We start from the raw sequence: 19,913 nt of genomic DNA, 5'->3' as shown, positions 1-19,913 counted from the left end.
CGGCCAAAGGCCTTTTAAAGGCTTACCTGTGCTAAGACTTTCTGAGCGTTAGAGTTATCTGTCGTTACGGGTTAAATTGTTTTAATTGTTATTGGAATCTAATAAAATGGTCCAAAAACCACAAAGCAATGCTCGGGCTAGAGGGAAATCCATCACATGGGCAAAAGAAGCTACATTTCTGAGACAATTCCACCACAAGAAATATATGTATTGTGTTTATTTCCTATATTTGTAGCCCACTTTTTCCTACAAGGAGCTCAAGGCAATATAGGTGGCTCTCCCCTTGCCCATCTCCATTTTATCACCACCACAACCCTGTGAGGTGGGCCAGGCAGAGACATAATGACTGGCCCAAGGTCATCCAGTGAGATGGCAGCTGAGTTCGGCATCTGAGCCCTGAATTCACTTGTACTAGTCCAAAATTCTAACCACAACACCACAAAGTTATATTATTATTATTGTTCCTGAGCCATCCCAGAAATTGATCTGCCAAAAAAAGAGGAAGTTTACACACACTTACTAGACCACAGCAAAGCTTATTTCTGAATAAATATGTATCAGATTATGCTGCAATTTTTAAAAGCATCATCATAACAGCAAGCCTACACAGACACAAAATTTGGTTACCTATACAGGTTTTTAAAGATCTACAAAAATTTTTGTCAGTGTTTTAATGATGATGGCTTTACACGTATCTGTTTTGAGTTGTTTTATGGGCTTTTGGCTGCTTTTAGATTTTTTATTTTTGTTTTTCAAATTTATACATTTCGTTAGTTTTACAATCAATTTAACGTTTCGAAATTTTGACTTCCTTCCCCCTCTTTCTGCGGTTCCTTAAATTAATTTTTTAGTGTCTTCTGCATATCCAAGTTCATTTAACTTGCTCATTTATTTATCTGCTGTAAATATATACTCTTATAAAATTGCTGGTTCATTACATTAATCCTGCTAATGTTTTTATCTGTTTACAAATTATCTGTAAACATTCAATAAACCATTTCCATTCTTTTATAAAGCGTTTGTTACCTTGATTTCTTATTCTTCCAGTAAGTTTCGTCATTTCTGCATATTCCATACATTTTTGTATCCATTCTTCTTTTTCTGGGACTTCTGCTTCTTTCCACTTTGGGGCAAGGAACATTCTTGCTTTTAGATTTTTTGTAACTCTTTTTATATGTGTGTAATTGTTTTTAATTAGTTTCACTTTCTTATTTTACGGCTGTTTTATTTGTTTTATAATTGTATATCTTATTGCTTCAACTGGAACCTTACGGTGAGCAAGAAAGATAAACAATAAGCTGAGTTCTTTAAAAAACTGCTTTTCATGGAAAATGTCCATAACATCTGCGGGTAGGGCTGGGAGAGACCCCGCCTGAAGCCCAGGAGAGCCACTGCCAGTCAGAGTAGACAATATTGAGCTAAATCAGCCTTTCTCAACCTGTAGGTCCCCAGATGTTATTGAACTACAATTCCCATCACCCCTAGCTAGCAAGACCAGAGCTTAGGGATGATGGGAGTTGTAGTCCAACAACATCTGGGAACCCACAGGTTGAGAACCACTGAGCTAGATGGACCAATGGTCTGTCTCAGGCATAGGCAAACTCGGCCCTCCAGATGTTTTGGGACTTCAACTCCCATCATCCCTTACCACTGGTCCTGTTAGCTAGGGATGGTGGGAGTTGTAGTCCCAAAACATCTGGAGGGTCGAGCTTGCCTATGCCTGGTCTGACTCATTGCCTACTATACTGATGGGCACATTGGTCTAATTTCTCCCCCTGCCCCCAATAACTAGAATCAGAGAACTGTAGGTGGCCTCAAGCGTCATCTAGTCCATTCCTCTGTAATGAAACTTGTATGTGCAACTTGTCCTGCTCACTGCAAAACTGATTTTGGTTGGGTTTTGAGCATTCCAGTCAAATACTTGAAAAACCTTCAATTAGCTCTCCTACTTAAGATGGGAATCCTCCACCACTGAAGAGCAGGCATTTTTTATTTTTATGAGATGCCAGTGTGGACAGCATAATAGCCCAATTTTTAGAGTTTCAAGGTATGGACAACTCGATTAAATAACCAAAATAATTTTTTTATTTTTTATTTTAAGGAATTGAATCAAGTCCAGCTCAAAACGGGCATAGCAGAAAAAGAGACAGTCTTCATCAGAGACAGTGAAGACTTGACGTTTTTATCCCCCAAAAAGTTTTTGATTGAGTTTCCACTGAAATGAGGCTGCATTTTAATGTTTTAATGTTGTATTTTAATCTTGTTTTTTAAGCTGTATTTCAATCAATTGTTTTATATTTCGTGTTAGCCGCCCTGAGCCCGGTCTTGGCTGGGGAGGGCGGGGTATAAGTAAAATTATTATTATTATTATTATTATTATTATTATTATTATTATTACACAAAAGAGCTCTCTCTCTCTCTCTCTCTCTCTCTCTCTCTCTGTGTGTGTGTGTGTGTGTGTCAATTATTCACTTGCCTCTAAAGGGCTGTGGCCCTGACTCGGAAAGGAAGCAGCCTCTTTGAGTTGGGGCGGGGGCTTGCATTTGAAGCCTACCCCTTTAAAAAGAAAGCCATCATCACATCCTTACTAAAACCAATGCATTCTGCCGCTGGGGGATGCTGCAATTTTTGCGGCAGCTGCTATTTCCAAAATCCCCCTTCCAACACTGCATCCAGGGCATTTGGTGGGAAGGAAAATATAGGTAGGAGAAATATAGGCTGTCCATCTGTGTGTGGCAGAAGCAAACCCTACATGCAAAAAGCACAACATTAAAAAAAAAGGACAAGGGAGTCAATGCTGCTACAACTGCTAAAATAATCCCTTCCCAACTGCCCAGACACCATTTAATGGGAGCTCCCTTGGCAACTGGAGAAATGGCAGCGCAAATTTCAATTTACAAAACAGGCTTGAAAGCACTGAAAAGTTATGACAGAAGAGAAATGCATGCACCTCTTTCTCTCCCATCGCAACTCTGTGTTGTGCTTTCAAGCTCACTTATTTTAACAGTAGAGCTGATAAGCGCTTGCTTAAATCTCTCCCATCAGAAAATGAGAAGACTTTTAAAAATGCTTAACTTTTGACTGGCTGATCCCCTAACATCCTTGTCAAATCCGCTTGTTTATGATCACTCACCTACAGGAATGTGTTTTGTATTTTTAACTGGTGGTGTTATGCCTCTGCATTCTTTTTGCACTTCTGTCTTTTTTTCCACCTTCCCTCCAGATGTGTCTGAATTAAATTAAACCACCCAGTGTTTGCACAACTCCTGCTTTTCAAAAATAAGAAATAAAATGAGTTTTGTTTCATTTGTTTGCAAGAAGCAGTACCCAGCTAAAGATGCAGATGAGGCCAAGGTCCAGGCTGTTTCCTTGCAGGGAAAACCACCAATATTTTATTCAGGGCCCTGCTGGCCAGAGAACACAGCCCTGCCACCATCCTCTGACTGAAAGAAAAAGTTTCCAGCAATACCTCTGCCTCCCCGAGCCTTGTAGAAATCAAAGGCTACAAAATGAGGGCCCTTCAACTCGCCTGCCAGCACTTCCAGGCAGGTGACCCACACCTGGGTCAACCTACACAAAGTTTCAATTGGCTCTAGCTCCCTTCAGAGACAACTCCACTTAGCAGGACCTCTCTGAGCTGTCCAAGGTGCTGAATGTTCCCTGCTTGACCTGCACTCTGCCTGCTTCCCCTGGGAGCCTCAAGCACCAATAGGACAGTAAGCCCACAACTGGTTTTGAAATATTTGCCTTGTGGGCACTCATTTCTTTCATACCACCTAACATTCATACCAATTCACACTCCCCTGACAATCAGAAACTTTAGTAAGTGGACCACAACTTAAAGAACAAACAACTTATAGATGAAGATGATCGAATCCTTCGATATGGAAGGATTAATGGATGTTTGGATCTGGCAGGAAACGAAATAGATGGTATGGATTAGGTGAAAATATAATCCAAGGCCAGACCTTCCAGGCTGCAACTCAGATAAGCAGAAAACAAGTCCAGAGGGAGATTTTTTAATTTTTCTGCGGAGAGCTGGTATAAACAGGATTAGATGGTCTACTTGGGAACAACCAATAAAGGGTTGTCAGGTCAACCATGATAAAATGAAAGCAGTTGGGACAGAACAACCTGTGTCTGTATAAAATACACACAAACCCATAAAGAACTTCCGGAACACACACTTACAAATGTGATACTGAACAATTGATGACAGTGAACTGTGTCCTCATTTGGCTGTCTTGGTCCTACTTGGTCCCCATTTGGCTTATAATAGTACCATTCTTTTATGCCTTTGGTCAGACCCCACCTGGAGTACTGTGTCAAGTTCTGGGCACCACAATTTAGGAACAATATTGACAAGCTGGAACATGTGAAGACGAGGGCGACCAAGATGATCAAGAGGGTTTTCTCCTGCTCTGGGGGGTAGGACTTGAACCGATGGCTTTAACTTACAAGAAAGGTGATTCTGTCTAAACATCAGGAAGAACTTTCTGACAGCAAGAGCTGTTCAACAGCGGACAGACTCCCAGGAGATGTGGTGGACTCTCTTTCCTTGGAGATTTTTAAGCAGAGGCTGGATGGCCATCTGTCTTGTATGATCTAGTTAAGATTCTTGCATTGCTGTCCCTTTGACTAGATGACCCTCAGGGTCCCTTCCAACCCTACAATTCTAATGATGAAATAATCCTTTCTGGAATGCACCGTAACTTCATGGTAGAAAGTGCATGTGTTGAAATGCTCTTCCATGTAATGAAATCTATCTCTAGGTATGGAAAAGCAAGTATATCAGGGAGAAGGCTAGGCAACGTAGCACTTTCCAAATGTTGTTAGACTACAGCTCTCATCAGCCCCAACCACCAAGATCAATCGGCAGGGATGATGGGAGTTGTAGTCCACAGGACTTGGAGGGCACCAAGAGACTGGCTTGTTGCACTGTGTGCGGGCTAGGCAGGCAAATCTGCAATAGATATTTGCATCTTAGATCCAAATTTTGAAATCTGGATATATTACTCTGCTACATTTTCAGACTCAAAGAATCCTAGCGCTGAGCTCAGATGGGGAAATCTGATTAATTTTCTGTGGGTCATGAGTGGAAATGGCAATGGCTACTTGAGAGGGGCCAGAGAAATAGCCTGATGAGAATACAGACAGATGGAGCCATTCATACAACTATACCTCCAGGCTGCCTAAGTCAAAGGCAGCTGGCCAGTTTATAACAGTATTCAGATCACGGAAAGTCTCATTTGGTGCCAGCAAAATTATTGTGGAGCCTACCAAGAAGGTTACAGTCACTGAACAAAATGCACATTAACATTTATATATACACACACACTGACAACTGCATAAAGATATTGTATTATGAGGGACCATTTCTCATATCAGGGAGGAAAGAAGGTCCCAAATGCAACCCCTGGAAACTCCAGGTAAAAGAAGAAGGGGGGAAGGGGGGGAGATCAGGTAGCAGGTGGTGAGAAAGAGCTGCATTTGGAGAATCACTGCGAGTCAGAATAGACCATACTGGGCTAAATGAACACAGAGTCTGGCATGGCTTAAGGCAGCCTTCATGTTTCTATTCCAGAAAAGAACAGGAAGATTGTAATGTGCAAGCTGTGTCCATATATGCTTTGGTTACATTACATTTCTCATGGGGATAGGTGGGTGCACATGATCACAAAAGCTGGACCCACTACACAACCACACTTGGGGGCTATTTCTAGGATTGCCCCTGTTTGCATTAGCCTAGTGCAAATTATTATTTTGTTCTGGTCGCACAAACGTGTGGGTAACATCACTCTTAACACTATAGGACCCTCCCTTTCCGTTTTCTTGATGAGAAATTTTATACCACAAGTTTGCTTCTCCCACAGTCTCCCAGAACCAGAAGAGGTATGAAGAGGGAGGAGGAAAGACAAGTGTGCCGGTGGAGTCTCAGATTGCTTGGGAAGGGCCCAGGAAAAGGGGAGGTTTAGGAAGCTGGGGAGAGGCCCCACAACTGCCTGATAGTGGCAAGATCTACTAGGAAGTGTTGCTGTGCTCAGTAGTCCTGGCACTACTGAGCAGCCTCATTTCTTCCAATAAAGAGTTACCATATTTACTCGAATGTAATGCGCACCTTTTCTGGCCAAATCACGACATGAAAATCAGGGTGTGCATTAGATACGATGGCGCATTAGATTAGAGTAAATACAGTAACTTCACTTGGAAACCAAAAGATTTCAATGTGCTGCTTCTGGTGACACATACGTATCCCACCTACATGCATGAGCTGTGATATTTTGCTGAAGCTTAATCTTCCCACTCCTGTGCCGAAATCCAAACCAGTATTTTCAGTTAAGTGCAGGCAACCAGACAAACATAATTAATCACCTTGCCTTGATGCAAAAAAGACTTCGTGGTTCCAGGAGACATGGCAAAAGGAAATATGGAGATGGAGGATGCAACTGTGAATCATTCTCTAGCCTTTCGACTAAACATGGAAGAACATTATGGCGCCTCCCCCCCTCCCCAAACAAAAGGAATGAGTCACCTGCTGGTGTAAAGTTTGCATCAAGTGCACTTTTCCAGGGAAACAGACAAGCAGGTTGTAGCTGCAAAAGCTACTTATGAATTATTAGAGAGTGTTGCCATACACAACATGAACTTGTAGTCAGAGGCAAACTGCTTCCTAAAGGAGGTCTAGAGGAGGTAAGAACTTTGAGAAAAGCCACTTTTATGGGGTTTTCTAAACAAGGATAATGGGAATAATCAACGATACAGATAAATAGACCCAAGTCTCACATCATTTGCATATCACAAAAAAAATAGCATAATAAGTTTGCAGTGATATCTACAGCATATGGTTCATTATTAGAGGTCAATGTATAAGTTCTTGGTTCGTGAACTGGTTAAAACAAATACAGAAACAGAGGAGAAGCAGGATAGAACAGAGTTAACAGATAACATTCAACAGTGCACAGCTAAACGCCTAATCAGGAGCCCTTGGGGCTGTGCTTAGATTAAGTATGAGTAATAGTATTTTTCCCCTCTTATGGTACCAATGAAACAATGTAAGGTGTTCATATATTGATGAATGTGGGAGGTGGGGTTCAAAGCAAAGATAATAATTTTTGTTTAAATTTACATTTATATCAACCAGATTGAGCCAAATGCTGATGGGGGATTGCTCATTTTCTGGAATACTGGCATATGCTATGAAATTAAACCACAGTCATCTTTCTTTATCTGCCCATGTGTCAACTGCAGTTTATTTGTTAATCTCTCAAGGAGGGCTGTTTCCCAAGCCGTTTTGAACCAATTCTGCCAGAAATGTCTTTCCAGTGTCTCGTTATGTTGCGTCTCACCTCTTGTCTTAATTATTTATTATGTAAATCCAGATCGTTGTCTTGGAAATATATTTTTAAAAAATAATTCTGGTTTGTTATTTTATTAATTTATTGCAATATCAAATCCCAGAAAGGCTGGATTTTTGTACAGTCATGTCAGGAGCTGGTTAGACACTCATCAGGGCTGGATGCTGATGAGAAAAACAAGCTTGCGCCATCTTCCATGTGACATTAGCCTTGCTAAGCAATATCAGAGAGCATCTTCAGTCCAGATGCATGTCATTATATGGAGCTGCCTTATTTTATTTTCTTACATATTAATTAAATTTATATTCCACCCTACCTACCACCATCACCACCACCAAGTAGCGAAAGGTGGCAAACAACAACTGAGGAACCAATAGAAAATATATTTAAAACAATTCAAATACGAATGCAGACTGGGAAAGATCTCAGGACCGCCTCTCCTGGTATGTCCCACGGAGGACCTTACGGTCTTCAAACAAAAACATCTTGGAGGTCCCGGGCCAAAGAGAGGTTAGGCTGGCCTCAACCAGAGCCAGGGCTTTTTCAGCTGTGGCTCCGATCTGGTGGAATGCTCTGCAACAAGAGACTAGGGCCCTGCAGGACCTGACATTTTTCCGCAGGGCCTGCAAGACAAAGCTGTTCCACCAAGCCTTTGGCCAAGGCACAGCCTGACCCCCTCCTTTGGTAATTCTTCACAGAACTCTAGTCCAATGGTTGCCATCAATTTGATTTGAACTGATTTTATAATGAATTGATTTTAGAATGCTGTATTATTTTACTGTTGTTAGCCGCTCTGAGCCCGGCTTCAGCTGGGGAGGGCGGGATATAAATAAATAATAATAATAATAATAATAATAATAATAATAATAATAATTAAACAGCTTGCTTTAAGAGGAAGGCTTTCAGTATCCAAGGGGAGGGAATTCCAAAGGACTCAGAGCAGACCTGTTGCAAATAGTTGACAAACTTACTTATGACCTTTAATTTCAACGTGTCTACTCCAATTTAGTTATGACCATGAATTTCAATGCGTCTACTGCAAGGAGGACCAAGCAGAGTATGTTTCATACACAAAGGGCACTGCTCTAAGAGCAGAAACGGGGGGGGGGGGGGAGAGCGAGCCTGTGGATTCTCTTTTCTAGAAATAATGCTTACCAAAGAGAAAAAGGCTGCTTACTATGGAAAAATCAATGTGGTCTTGGGCAGCCGCCAACGTCCAAAGGAGCCAAAAGAAGAAGGAATGCCGTGCTGCTGAAAGACTATCGTCTTCCATCAAAGAGAGGAGAAAAGAGAAATGCTTTCTCGTCCAAACTGCTGACTCAGTGATAACCAGAGTTGAAGATTATGAAGCAGGCCGTTCTGGGCCCAGCCAATGTCAGCAGGGCGCGCATACACACACTGAGGAAAAAACAGCTTCCACGAGGAGACGGGTGAGATGAAATAGGAGCAGGAGGCTAACACCAGGGCTCAGAGGCAGCAAAAAGAGGGACAGCCTTGCCAAAAGAGATAATGGAACCCTTGGAATGGTTTCCTATACTTCTGTTTTCTCGTTCCTGCTTTCTTGATAGATTTGCCGCTTCAGCATGCCAAGGTAGTAAACAGCGAGGACGTCTATGCATCAGCTAGCTACCTTCAGAACTGCTTTAGTTTTCGCCATTTGCCATCTTGATCAACAGAGGATGTGGCAAGCACCCAGAGATGTCAGGAGAGGGCTTTATAAGGTATTCCAAAGGCAAGTGCACGCTATTAATCATCCATATAGTAGCTGCTTACAAAATACCTCTCTTTTTAACAAGAACAACCCTCCACTTCACAACCAGGCTCTGTCATTATTCTTTTTTGCAGATTGGAAGCAGATGTTGACGGGGGCTTTTTTCCTAAGGCCACACAGATAATTGCTAGCTAAACAAACCTCGGAATCCAGGTTTACCAGCTCAGCTGTTTCCCACTCAAGGACTTGGAGTGTTACTAGATCTAATAAGCCCTGCTCTGTTTTGTTTTCAAATTCTTTTAATTGATAAATGAATACTGCCTGACCGGCTCTACCGTTAGGCAGAGTGAGACAGCCGCAGATGGCAGGTGCTGAGAGATAATGAGAGGGCATAGCTGTTTGGGACGCACCATGCTGCCTTGCACCCACAAAGTTAGCTGCTTTGTGTTCGACACACCGCTTTGTGCTCAATTTGATAAAAAAAGCGGTATATAGAAGCTTCTAGTAAAAGAACTCAGTCTTTCACCTCAACACACATCATTGCATATTGGCATTTAATAACAGAATATAAAATGCACCAAGCAGGACAAAAGTGTGGGGGGGGGGGAGAAACGAGGAGAATCTGGAAATCTTTTTGCTGTCCACATGCAGAAGAATATGGATATTGTCGTTTGGTATATTTTTAGGCCACCTTACATTTCAAATGGATGCCAAGGTAGCATAAACAAAACAAATTCAATACCTTGCTACGCAAATACAGTTATCACAATACACAAAGCGCAACAGGCTGAATAATAGTAACTGTAAACTGTGAAGGTGTTTTTGTACAGGTACTGTAACAAACTGGGATTACAGGTAAGACCTCTTCCCTTACAGCAGGTGCTTCTAATCTCAGCTCATTCTATACAGTGAAGATACCAGGTAGCCTGACATCTGGCTGGTTGATAGGGGATCAAATACTCATTTCACTCATTATAATGCACACCATTCTCTGACTTTTGTCTTCTGGGTGTTTCCCTGTTGTTATTCTGTCTCTCACAGCTACAATAAACCTACCATTATTACAATTATGGACTGGTCATTTCTTCGTCAGAGGGTAAACGGGCAAATTTAGCAGGGGATCAAATACCTTCCCCCCTCACTTTATACGATATATAACCTATGAAAATACATTTCTTCTTTTCTTTTCTTATTGTTTCTTCTTGTGAGTTCCTGTATAACACAATCCTTAGGCTTTCTTTTTCTAGCATAGTTACAGAAAGGTAGCCGTGTTGGTCTGCCATAGTCAAAACAAAACAAATTTTTTTTCCTTCCAGTAGCACCTTAAAGACCAACTAAGTTAGTTCTTGGTATGAGCTTTCGTGTGCATGCACACTTCTTCAGATACACTAGTGTATCTGAAGTAGTGTATCTGAAGAAGTGTGCATGCACACGAAAGCTCATACCAAGAACTAACTTAGTTGGTCTTTAAGGTGCTACTGGAAGGAATTTTTTTTTTTCTAGCATATACAGCAACCGATGAAATATCACACATGTATTTAAATATGCAGTCACGACATATTTAACAAATATGAAGTCACGACAAACTGGATGGATCTCCACATGCCCCTGCTGTTGCAGATACCTAACCTCCGCACAAATTAAGTTCTATCCAATTGCAACAGAAAGAAAACCATGGCTTGTTTATCCTCAATGTGTCACGGACCCCTCCATGCTCACATATTGTGGAACACGCTGTCTCCTTGGGAGCACCAGTGGCCCCAACCTTAATGCGTTTTAGCCATATGGCAAAGGTCCACTTGTTTTCCAGAGACTCTGAGTGACACTCTGATTTATTTTATACCTGGATCTCCCTTTAATTAATGAATTAATTAATGCCCCACCATTCTCCCAGTGCAGGAGCCAAAGGGGCTCAGGGCATCCAGTAAAACAGGTATAACTAAAACACATGCATTACATATAAATATTTTTTTTAAAAAAACTGTTAAGTAAGTAACCCTATTGAAAGCAGCACTGGCAACACGTAAAACCATTAAAAAGCAAAACCAGGAGGACGAAATATAACACACACAGAGAGAAGACCCTGTCACGTGAGCCAGCTGGTGGCCTGCTGGAATGACAAAGTCTTTGCTCACTGGCAAAAGGAAGTAGATCAAGATGAAGCAGGTGGAAACAGGTGGAGGCAGAGGCACACCAACCATCACCAACAAAAATTCGGGTTCATCACAGGATTCAGCACAATAAAATCATTCCACACGTAACGTTCATTGGAATCAGAGTATTTTAGTTGAGTAAAAACTCACAGATAAAAACAACTGGGCATGCACGCAAGCTGGCAAAGTGCGGCTAAGTCACGCCAACCATGCAGGCACAGAAAGTATAAATTATCTTGTAATCAATTGGTTTGGATTAATGACAAAAGTCCTAAACTTCATCATCTCAAAGCCAGAACTCACAATACATTTGAGAATTACACACCTTCTAATTGCAACCTTAGATTTTGAATTTCCACAGCATCACCACTTAAAAGAGAATGTGGGTGTCGCAAATATTTGTTTGAGACAGGTACGCATCACAGGGAGCTCCTGGTTTTCTCAAGCTCTCTGTGGCACATATACCTAGAGACTTATCTTTGGAGGAAGGAGTCCTGAATCATGTGTCCAATAATGCACTATAAATCTGCTATTAACGGCAGAATATGATAAAACCCAACAGTCTTACCTTCACCTGATGAGCCTGAAAGATCTATGATGACATACACTCTTCCTTCTGGTTCCAAATCAATCTGCAGTTGGAAAAAGCAAATATTTATTATTAGAATTCCACTGTGTACTTTTCCTTGGGTGTGTTTGTTTGTTTATTACTAAACGTCATCTTGCAAATCCTTGTACCACATACTCAATGGAAGCCGGTGGTTTTAAGGACTTGAAAAAGTCCATCAGATTCTGATGTGCCATCTCAATCCAGCCTCAGGTCTAAGTAGGAAGGATCCTCACAAACATTTGTTTACGCTGCTGGATTTCAACCTCACAAGGTCCCCTTTCTTAATTACCTGACAACAAGTAAGGGCAACACTTTATCTGATTCTTGAATCCACAACTCTGCATATTCCAAATGTTTGGGATAGGTAAACACATGTGGAAAAAAATATATAAATTATCGAGTGAACAATATCTTCAAACAGCCTTCCCCGATCTCATGCTTTCCAGATGATTTGGACTCCAACTCCCATAATCTCCAGCCAACATAGCCAATGTTCAAGGATGCTGGAAGTTGTTGTCTAAAACATCTGGAGGGCACTAAGCGGGGGAAGACTGTAGTAAAGCAATTAAAATGTAACAGATGTTTACAGCCTTCAGAGCATTGTTGGCTTCAACACTGGCTCCCAAAAGAATTTATGAAAACTGTCAAGAGTGTCTTCATGTGCTGGAAACAGCAAAATGTGGTTGTACAAGCAATTCATGCATCTACTGTCAAGTTTTTGGGATAATACGCATAATGAACAACGCTTTGCCTGCATTTGGAACGTTTGCAGCTTTTCACTCAGGAGGCAAGTAAGTTTCCCCTCAGAAGTGTGATCCCAGCAGTAACAACAGCAGCTAGGATTCTTTATTGCTCAGAAGTGGAAGAAGTTCCCACCAAAGAAGAAAGGATGAGCAAGATAATGGACTGTGCAGAACTGGCAAAATTAAGAGCAAAATTGAGAGAATCTAAAGATGAGTGTTTTATGGAAGAATGGATGCCTTTTCCGGACCACTTAAAGAAATATTATATAATATGATGAACTCGCAAGCAGGATTTGAGCTATGAGCAAGAGAAGTAATTACAGTGGTACCTTGGTTCTTAAATGCCTTGGTACTCAAACAACTTGGAACCCAAACACTGCAAACCTGGATGTAAGTGTTCCGGTTTGCGAATTGTTTTCGGAAGCCGAATGTGCTCCGATTTGAGCGTAACACTGATGATTTGAGTGCCACACTTCCGTTTTGAGTGTTACACTGATGATTTGAGTGTTACGCTGAGGTCTGTCTGTTTTTGCTATTTATTTTACGTTTCTGTTTTTGTGGCTCTTTTTTGTATGTGACTGCGGAACCCAGTTCAGCTACTGATTGACTGATTGTGTGACTGCAGTACACTGTTTATTGCTTTCATTTTATGGATCAATGGTGTTGTTAGATAGTAAAATTCATGTTAAATTGCTGTTTTAGGGGTTGTTTTTAAAAGTCTGGAATGGAATAATCAATTTTGCATTACTTTCTATGGGAAAGTGCACCTTGGTTTTGGAACGCTTTGGTTCTGGAACGGACTTCCAGAATGGATTAAGTTTGCGAACCAAGATACCACTGTAAATTTAATAAATAGAAGACAGCGTGCAGCAAGGGGGAAAATAAAAACTCCATGGAAAAAGGGGTAGGAAGTCAACAAAATAATGTGTACTGGATTGTGCATGTTAAAATTGTTGCAGCTTATTAAGAATATCATTGGGGGAAAAGAAGTGTGAACCCAGGAGAGTGAAAGCCAGGATCCTCTTTCTGCCACTCCTTGCCATGTGTGAAGATGAGAGGTGCTCAGGCTACAGAGTCTCCGGACGTTCCACAAGGTGCAGCAGCCAAGAACAGACCGTCTCCTGAATGTCCTTGTCCGCCTCGAGTTGGCACAAAGGCGGCAATTTCCAAATGCTATTCTCGATTGACCTTCGAAATTGCGAGGGAACATGGGGGAGGAGCTGATCTCTTACACATGCGGTGGCTATATTTCAGGATGTTAACACAATACGTATTTAGTACAATGCATATTTGGCACCAGTGCACAGTGCCTGCGGTGCAGAGCCAAGGTCTGAAAAGAACTTTTTGGTTCCTGTAATTGCTGTCTTTTATAGCAGGGCAGCCCCAGGCTTGTGTGAGCGACTTTGGTTTTTTGTCTGTCTGTCTGTTTGTAACTAGAAACCAAAGTTCCACCCACTGGAACCAGGTGCAAAATAGGGGGACAAATCCTACTGCTTACTGTAGGGTTATGGAAGCCTTTTGACCTCCCTATGTTGCTGGACTCCAACTCCCATCAGCCCCAGCATGGCCAAATGGCTTGAAATGAAAGCAGATGTAGTTCAGCAAAATCTGGGAGGACACTGTTTCCTTCATCCCTGACCTAATGCATTCCATGAGGCACCTACTCCCGAGTTACAACAAATAATGCATATTTTTAATTGCTGATATTAAACAACTGTGCAACCACACTGGCACCTTTCATCATCATCATCATCCTCATCATCATCATCATCATCCTCATCATCATCTATTGCTTATACCCCATCCATCTGGCTGGGTTTCCTCAGCCACTCTAGGCGGCTTCCAACAAGAGATTAAAAATACATTAAAACATCAGTCATTAAAAACTTCCCTAAACAGGGCTGCCTTCAGATGTCTTCTAAACATCAAATAGTTGTTTATCTTTTTGACACCTGATGGGATGGCATTCCACAGGGTGAACACCACTACCAAGAAGGCCCTCTGCCTGGTTCACTGTAACTTCGCTTCTCGCAGTGAGGGATCCTCCTGAAGGCCCTCGGAGCTGGACCTCAGTGTCTGGGCTGAACGATGGGGGTGGAGACACTGCTTCAGATATACTGGGCCGAGGCTGTTTAGGGCTTTAAAGGTCAGCACCAGCACTTTGAATTGTGCTCAGAAACGTACTGGGAGTCAATGTAGGTCTTTCAAGACCAGAGTTATGTGGTCTTGGCAGCCACTCCCAGTCACCATTTAAGGCAGTGTTATCTCACTTTTGACAGACATGGCTTCCTGCAAAAAATCCTGCAGGCTGCAGTATGTTAAGGGTGCTGAGAGTTGCCAGGTGGTCTCTACAGTGGTACCTCAGGTTAAGAACTTAATTCGTTCTGGAGAACTGTTCTTAACGTGTTTGCCCATGTGGCTCATCAGAAGTGGAAACAAGTCTGCATGTATTGCTGCACTGTAGTTACTACGAGGATCTACGCCTGACCCTTATTGCCCCAGTTCTACAAAAGCTCAAAAATGAACCAGAACTCCAACGTATGAGAGCCTTGGTAGAAGATAAGGTTCCTGAAATTACGATCAATGTTGCCAAATTCTGTGTAGCCGCTATTAGGCGCAGGAAACAAAAGCTTTCCAATGCCACTATGCAGGCGAAGGCAAATGCTTAATTTTATTTATGCTGTCTAATTTTAAATTGTTGTTATGGCCTAATCTGTATTGAAATTGTCCTTTGTTTTTTCCGGTGTTATGCTTTGCTGACTAGCTGTACGAGTTAAACTGGTCTGTGACCGTTTAATAAAATTTGATTATTATTTTTTGACTGTTCTTAACCTGAAACTGTTCTTAACCTGAGGTACCACTTTAGCTAATGGGGCCTCCCACTGCTGCCGCCACCCGATTTCTGTTCTCATCCTGAAGCAAAGTTCTTAACCCGAGGTACTATTTCTAGGTTAGCGGAGTCTGTAACCTGAAGTGTCTGTAACCTGAGGTACCACTGTATTTCCATTTAAAAAACAAAAAAACAAAAACTACATTGGGATTGACTGCTAAACCAGCTGGGAAATTCTGTTCATAAGAACAGAAGAACCTGCTGCATCCGGCCCATCTAGTCCAGCATCCTGTTCTCACAGTGGCCAACCAGATGCCTGTGGGGAAACCCACAAGCGGGATTCGAGCACAAAAGCACTCAGCCCTCTCATGATTTCCGGCAACTGGTGTTCAGAAGCATTGCTGTTTCCGGATGTGGAGTCAGAGCACAGCCATCATGGCTAACAGCCATAGAAGAAGAAGAAGAAGAAGAAGAAGAAGAAGAAGAAGAAGAGTAGTTTGGATTTGATATCCCACTTTATCACTACCCTAAGGAGTCTTAGCGGGTGGTGCTGTGGGTTAAACCACAAAGCCTAGGACTTGTCGATCAGAAGGTTGGCAGTTCGAATCCCCGCAACGGGGTGAGCTCCCATTGCTCGGTCCCTGCTCCTGCCAACCTAGCAGTTCGAAAGCACGTCAAAGTGCAAGTAGATAAATAGGTACCGCTCTGGTGGGAAGGTAAACAGCGTTTCCGTGTGCTGCTCTGGTTCGCCAGAAACGGCTTAGTCATGCTGGCCACATGACCTGGAAGCTGTACGCCGGCTCCCTCGGCCAATAAAGCGAGATGAGCGCCACAACCCCAGAGTCGGCCACGACTGGACCTAATGGTCAGGGGTCCCTTTACCTTTAAGGAGTCTCAAAGCGGCTAACAATCTCCTTTCCCTTCCTCCCCCACAACAAACACTCTGTGAGGTGAGTGGGGCTGAGAGACTTCAGAGAAGTGTGACTAGCCCAAGGTTACCCAGCAGCTGCATGTGGAGGAGCAGGGAATTGAACCCGATTCACCAGATTACGAGACTACCGCTCTTAACCACTATACCACACTGGCTCTTGAGAGCCGTCTCCTCCATCAATCTGTCTAATCCTCTTTTCCTATCATCCTGTGCATGTTCAGTTGGAAGCAAGCACCACTGACCTTAATAGGGCTTACTCTGAAGTAATGTAGGCAGAATTTCAGCCGGCACCAAATAAATCACGCTGCCCTTGCAGAAGCTAAACCACGTTGACCACGACCAAGGCTAAGTGTTAACTCTGTGTCCACAGCAGGACAGAGAGACGGGAATGCAGCATTCAAACAACGTCCCTCTAAATCCACACGAGATCTGCTACAAGGAAAAGAGAATCCAGAACCGCACTAAAATGCCTAAATAAGCATGGCGTTCATCCACAATCATCAGCACTACTGTGCGCCAATAATTAAAGGAAGTGAAAACTCTCTCTCTCACACACACACACACAAACAAACACAGTTGAGCATCAATGCCCCGCAAACTGCACTTTGGTCATTAGTTCTGACAAGTGGCGTTTACTTTTTAATTATTTACAATAACGTTTCGGTAATGCGAGAACTCTGCGGATCCTGCCAGGGTTACATCATTGCTGGGAAGAGGAAGAAGAACTGCCATTTTAGGGAATGTGCTAGAGTATTAATGCTATATTAACATCTTGGTAGATGTTCCTATTTATTTATTCCCCCCTTTTAAGAGTGGCCGGAGTGGCCTTCCATCAAAGCGGCTTACATCTGGACCTCGCCATCTCAGAAAGTGGAAAATGCAGATAATTATCGGATTGCGTTTCATGAAGAAAGTGTGTGGTGGTGGGAGTAGGGGTGAGGGGGGAGAGAGGGACAATGCTAAGGACTGGAGGGAATTTTCTCCCCAGGAAAGACACGCATTGTCAAATGTGGTGCTATGTCTATGCTGAATTTTAACCTGCAAACAAAGCTGACTTGATCCATCTATATGAAAACGCATGAAATTGAAACCTTGCAGATTATTCCCCAACTACAAAGAGTGGCCAGAATGCGCAGGGTGTGAGTGGCGAGACAATTAAAAATGATCTGTGCATATGAGCAGGAAAGAGTTGCAAACTTTTAAAAAAATAGGAAATGGTGACAGTTGTGCTGGTGAAGATTCCCACCCCCGATGAAATTCAGCAAAATATCAGCATTTCCTGTGGGATCAAGACAGGCACTGATAACGTCAAAATGCTCCCCTCCCCTCCTTTGTAAATGTTTTAAGTGCAGTCTATTAGAAGATCAGAAGAGCAGCGTGCGAGGTAGATGTTTTGAAGTTAAGAGATGATGGCTGCCTTTGAACCATGTCAGTAATATTCTGCAGATGGCCCCCTAAAATAAAAGGAATCCATATTCCTCGTTGTCCCAGCTTATACCATTCGCACACCACATTCACTTTCAATCCCTTCTGTGATTTCAAATCCCTTAGATAGCGCCATCCTAACCTTTACATTGCAGGAACGTTAAATATAAAGTTGGGGCAGAACCACATCATAAAGGTAAAGCTAGAGGCGGAGCTAGCTGCTCCAGCACCCGGAGCGGTGCACATGCTGTGCACCTGGGGGCGGGGCTAGCTGCCTTCGGGGGCGGGGCTAGCATCCGGGGGGCGGTGAGGTCACCCCTCCCCCAGGGATGACACCTGGGCAGGCCACAACTACCACACACCCCTTCCTCTGCCAGTGTGTAAAGCACATCCAATATACATGTCTTTCAATAATTCCTGGGAACTGTAGTTTCCTCATCGCATTACAGTGGTACCTCGGGTTACATACACTTCAGGTTACAAACACTTCAGGTTACAGACTCCGCTAACCCAGAAATACTACCTCGGGTTAAGAACTTTGCTTCAGGATGAGAATAGAAATCATGCTCTGGCGGCGCGGCAGTGGCGGGAGGCCCCATTAGCTAAAGTGGTGCTTCAGGTTAAGAACAGTTTCAGGTTAAGAACAGACCTCCAGAACGAATTAAGTTCTTAACCCGAGGTACCACTGTACTGCAATTTCCAGTACCCTTAACAAACTACCGTTCCCAAGATTCTTTGAGTGAAGTTGCATGCTTTAAATGTGTGTCAGGTGTGGATCTTTGGGGACGTTATTTGTGTTTGACTTTGTACTGTGTTTTTGCTAACTCCGTTAGTTTTACCATCTTCTTCTTCATCATCATCATCATCTCCATTGGGAAGCAGGGGTGAACCCACTGCTCCCCCACATCTCAAAACTCACCCTCAGCTGCTTTTTACACCCCTCCCCCAATGTATTAGATTGGTATTTACCTCACAGACACAGCCCTATCCAAATGAGCTTCGAGCTTTTGATCACATTTTGCTCAAAATAAAGGGGGGATGGGAACCCAGCTGCACCCAATATTTATAAATTTACATACAACTTCTGGTCTGGATTGTTTAATACCTCTAAAACACACCCTTTTAAAGGGAAAGATATGAGGTTAAAACCAAGGTGTTTAAAAGCAAACGGGACATAAATATTCTGCTTGGGAGCTTTCAGAAGCTACCACAGAGAATTCTGACAGAGCTGTTCAAGAGACATTGAAGTTTTGAAATTGGGGACATAAAATTTTCATATTATGCTTTGTCAGAGGCAGGAGGACAAGACTAATTGTCACATTGATGAGAGGATTTCCGTTCTGTCACGACACAACGTGGTGACATTTTGATACGGCTTGCCGAAATGTAATCCTCTTCGTTCCCCTGCAGCTATGCAGCATCTCACCCGTTGCCAAAACACTCCGCTAACATTTGTCACCTCCAAAGTGTTTGCATGAGTAATACACAAGGCCCTAATTCAAAAAGGAAGCTGAAAACTTAGGAAACACCAAAAGCAATTGACCTGTAAAATTTGCCCTCCCGCCCACATCAAGGCATCTCCACATGACTCTGACAGCTTCATTTGCTTTGCAGAGCAGATATCAAACCCCCAATGGCCAGAATGCTCATTTGTACTACAAATGCCTTCTCATTATTTTATTAATAATGGAGACAGCAAACATAATGGCATGAGGCTTTAAAAATAAATTTAAAAAAGCTTTACTGAAACCACACGGAACCCCCATAGTCTTTTTCTTTTATGAAAACCAATCACTGGAACATAGGAACCTGCCTTGCCCTGGGTGAAGTAATTGGTCCATGTAGCTCAATACTGTCTACACTGACTGGCAGCGGTTTTCCAGGGTTTCAGGCAGGAGTCTCTCCCAGAGCTGGAAATGCTGGGGATTGAACCTGCAACCTTCTGCAAGGCTGTCCATGGCTACTAGCCATCATGGCTCTGCTGTGATGCCACAGTTGGAGGCAGCAATGCTGGAAACCACAGGAGACGATGGCTCTTGTGCTTGAGTCCTGCTTGTGGGGCTTCCCACTGGCAACTGTGAGAACAGGATGCTTGACTAGATGGGCCAATGGCTGGATTCAGCGGGCTGTTCTTATGTTGTTGTTGTTGTTTTAA

At 42.8% G+C, this 19,913-nt stretch overlaps 1 protein-coding gene across 2 annotated transcripts in view; it reads right to left on the bottom strand.

The window, feature by feature from the left end:
• PRKCE (protein kinase C epsilon) overlaps positions 1–19,913 on the bottom strand; it is a 325,248-nt gene that overhangs the window by 156,361 nt on the left and 148,974 nt on the right. Inside the window, exon 2 of one of the 2 annotated variants that reach the window (XM_053383375.1) lies at positions 11,788–11,852. Coding sequence is in view for 1 of the 2 variants with exons in the window: in XM_053383374.1 (XP_053239349.1) it covers positions 11,788–11,851 (64 nt within the window). In the remaining variant the exon portion in view is untranslated. The remainder of the gene's footprint in view (positions 1–11,787; positions 11,853–19,913) is intronic. The other variant, XM_053383374.1, reaches the window with a different exon arrangement.

Source organism: Podarcis raffonei, chromosome 3 (assembly GCF_027172205.1).
Source record: "Podarcis raffonei isolate rPodRaf1 chromosome 3, rPodRaf1.pri, whole genome shotgun sequence".
Classification (NCBI taxonomy): domain Eukaryota; kingdom Metazoa; phylum Chordata; class Lepidosauria; order Squamata; family Lacertidae; genus Podarcis; species Podarcis raffonei.
This window is presented reverse-complemented; position numbering and strand designations above follow the sequence as displayed.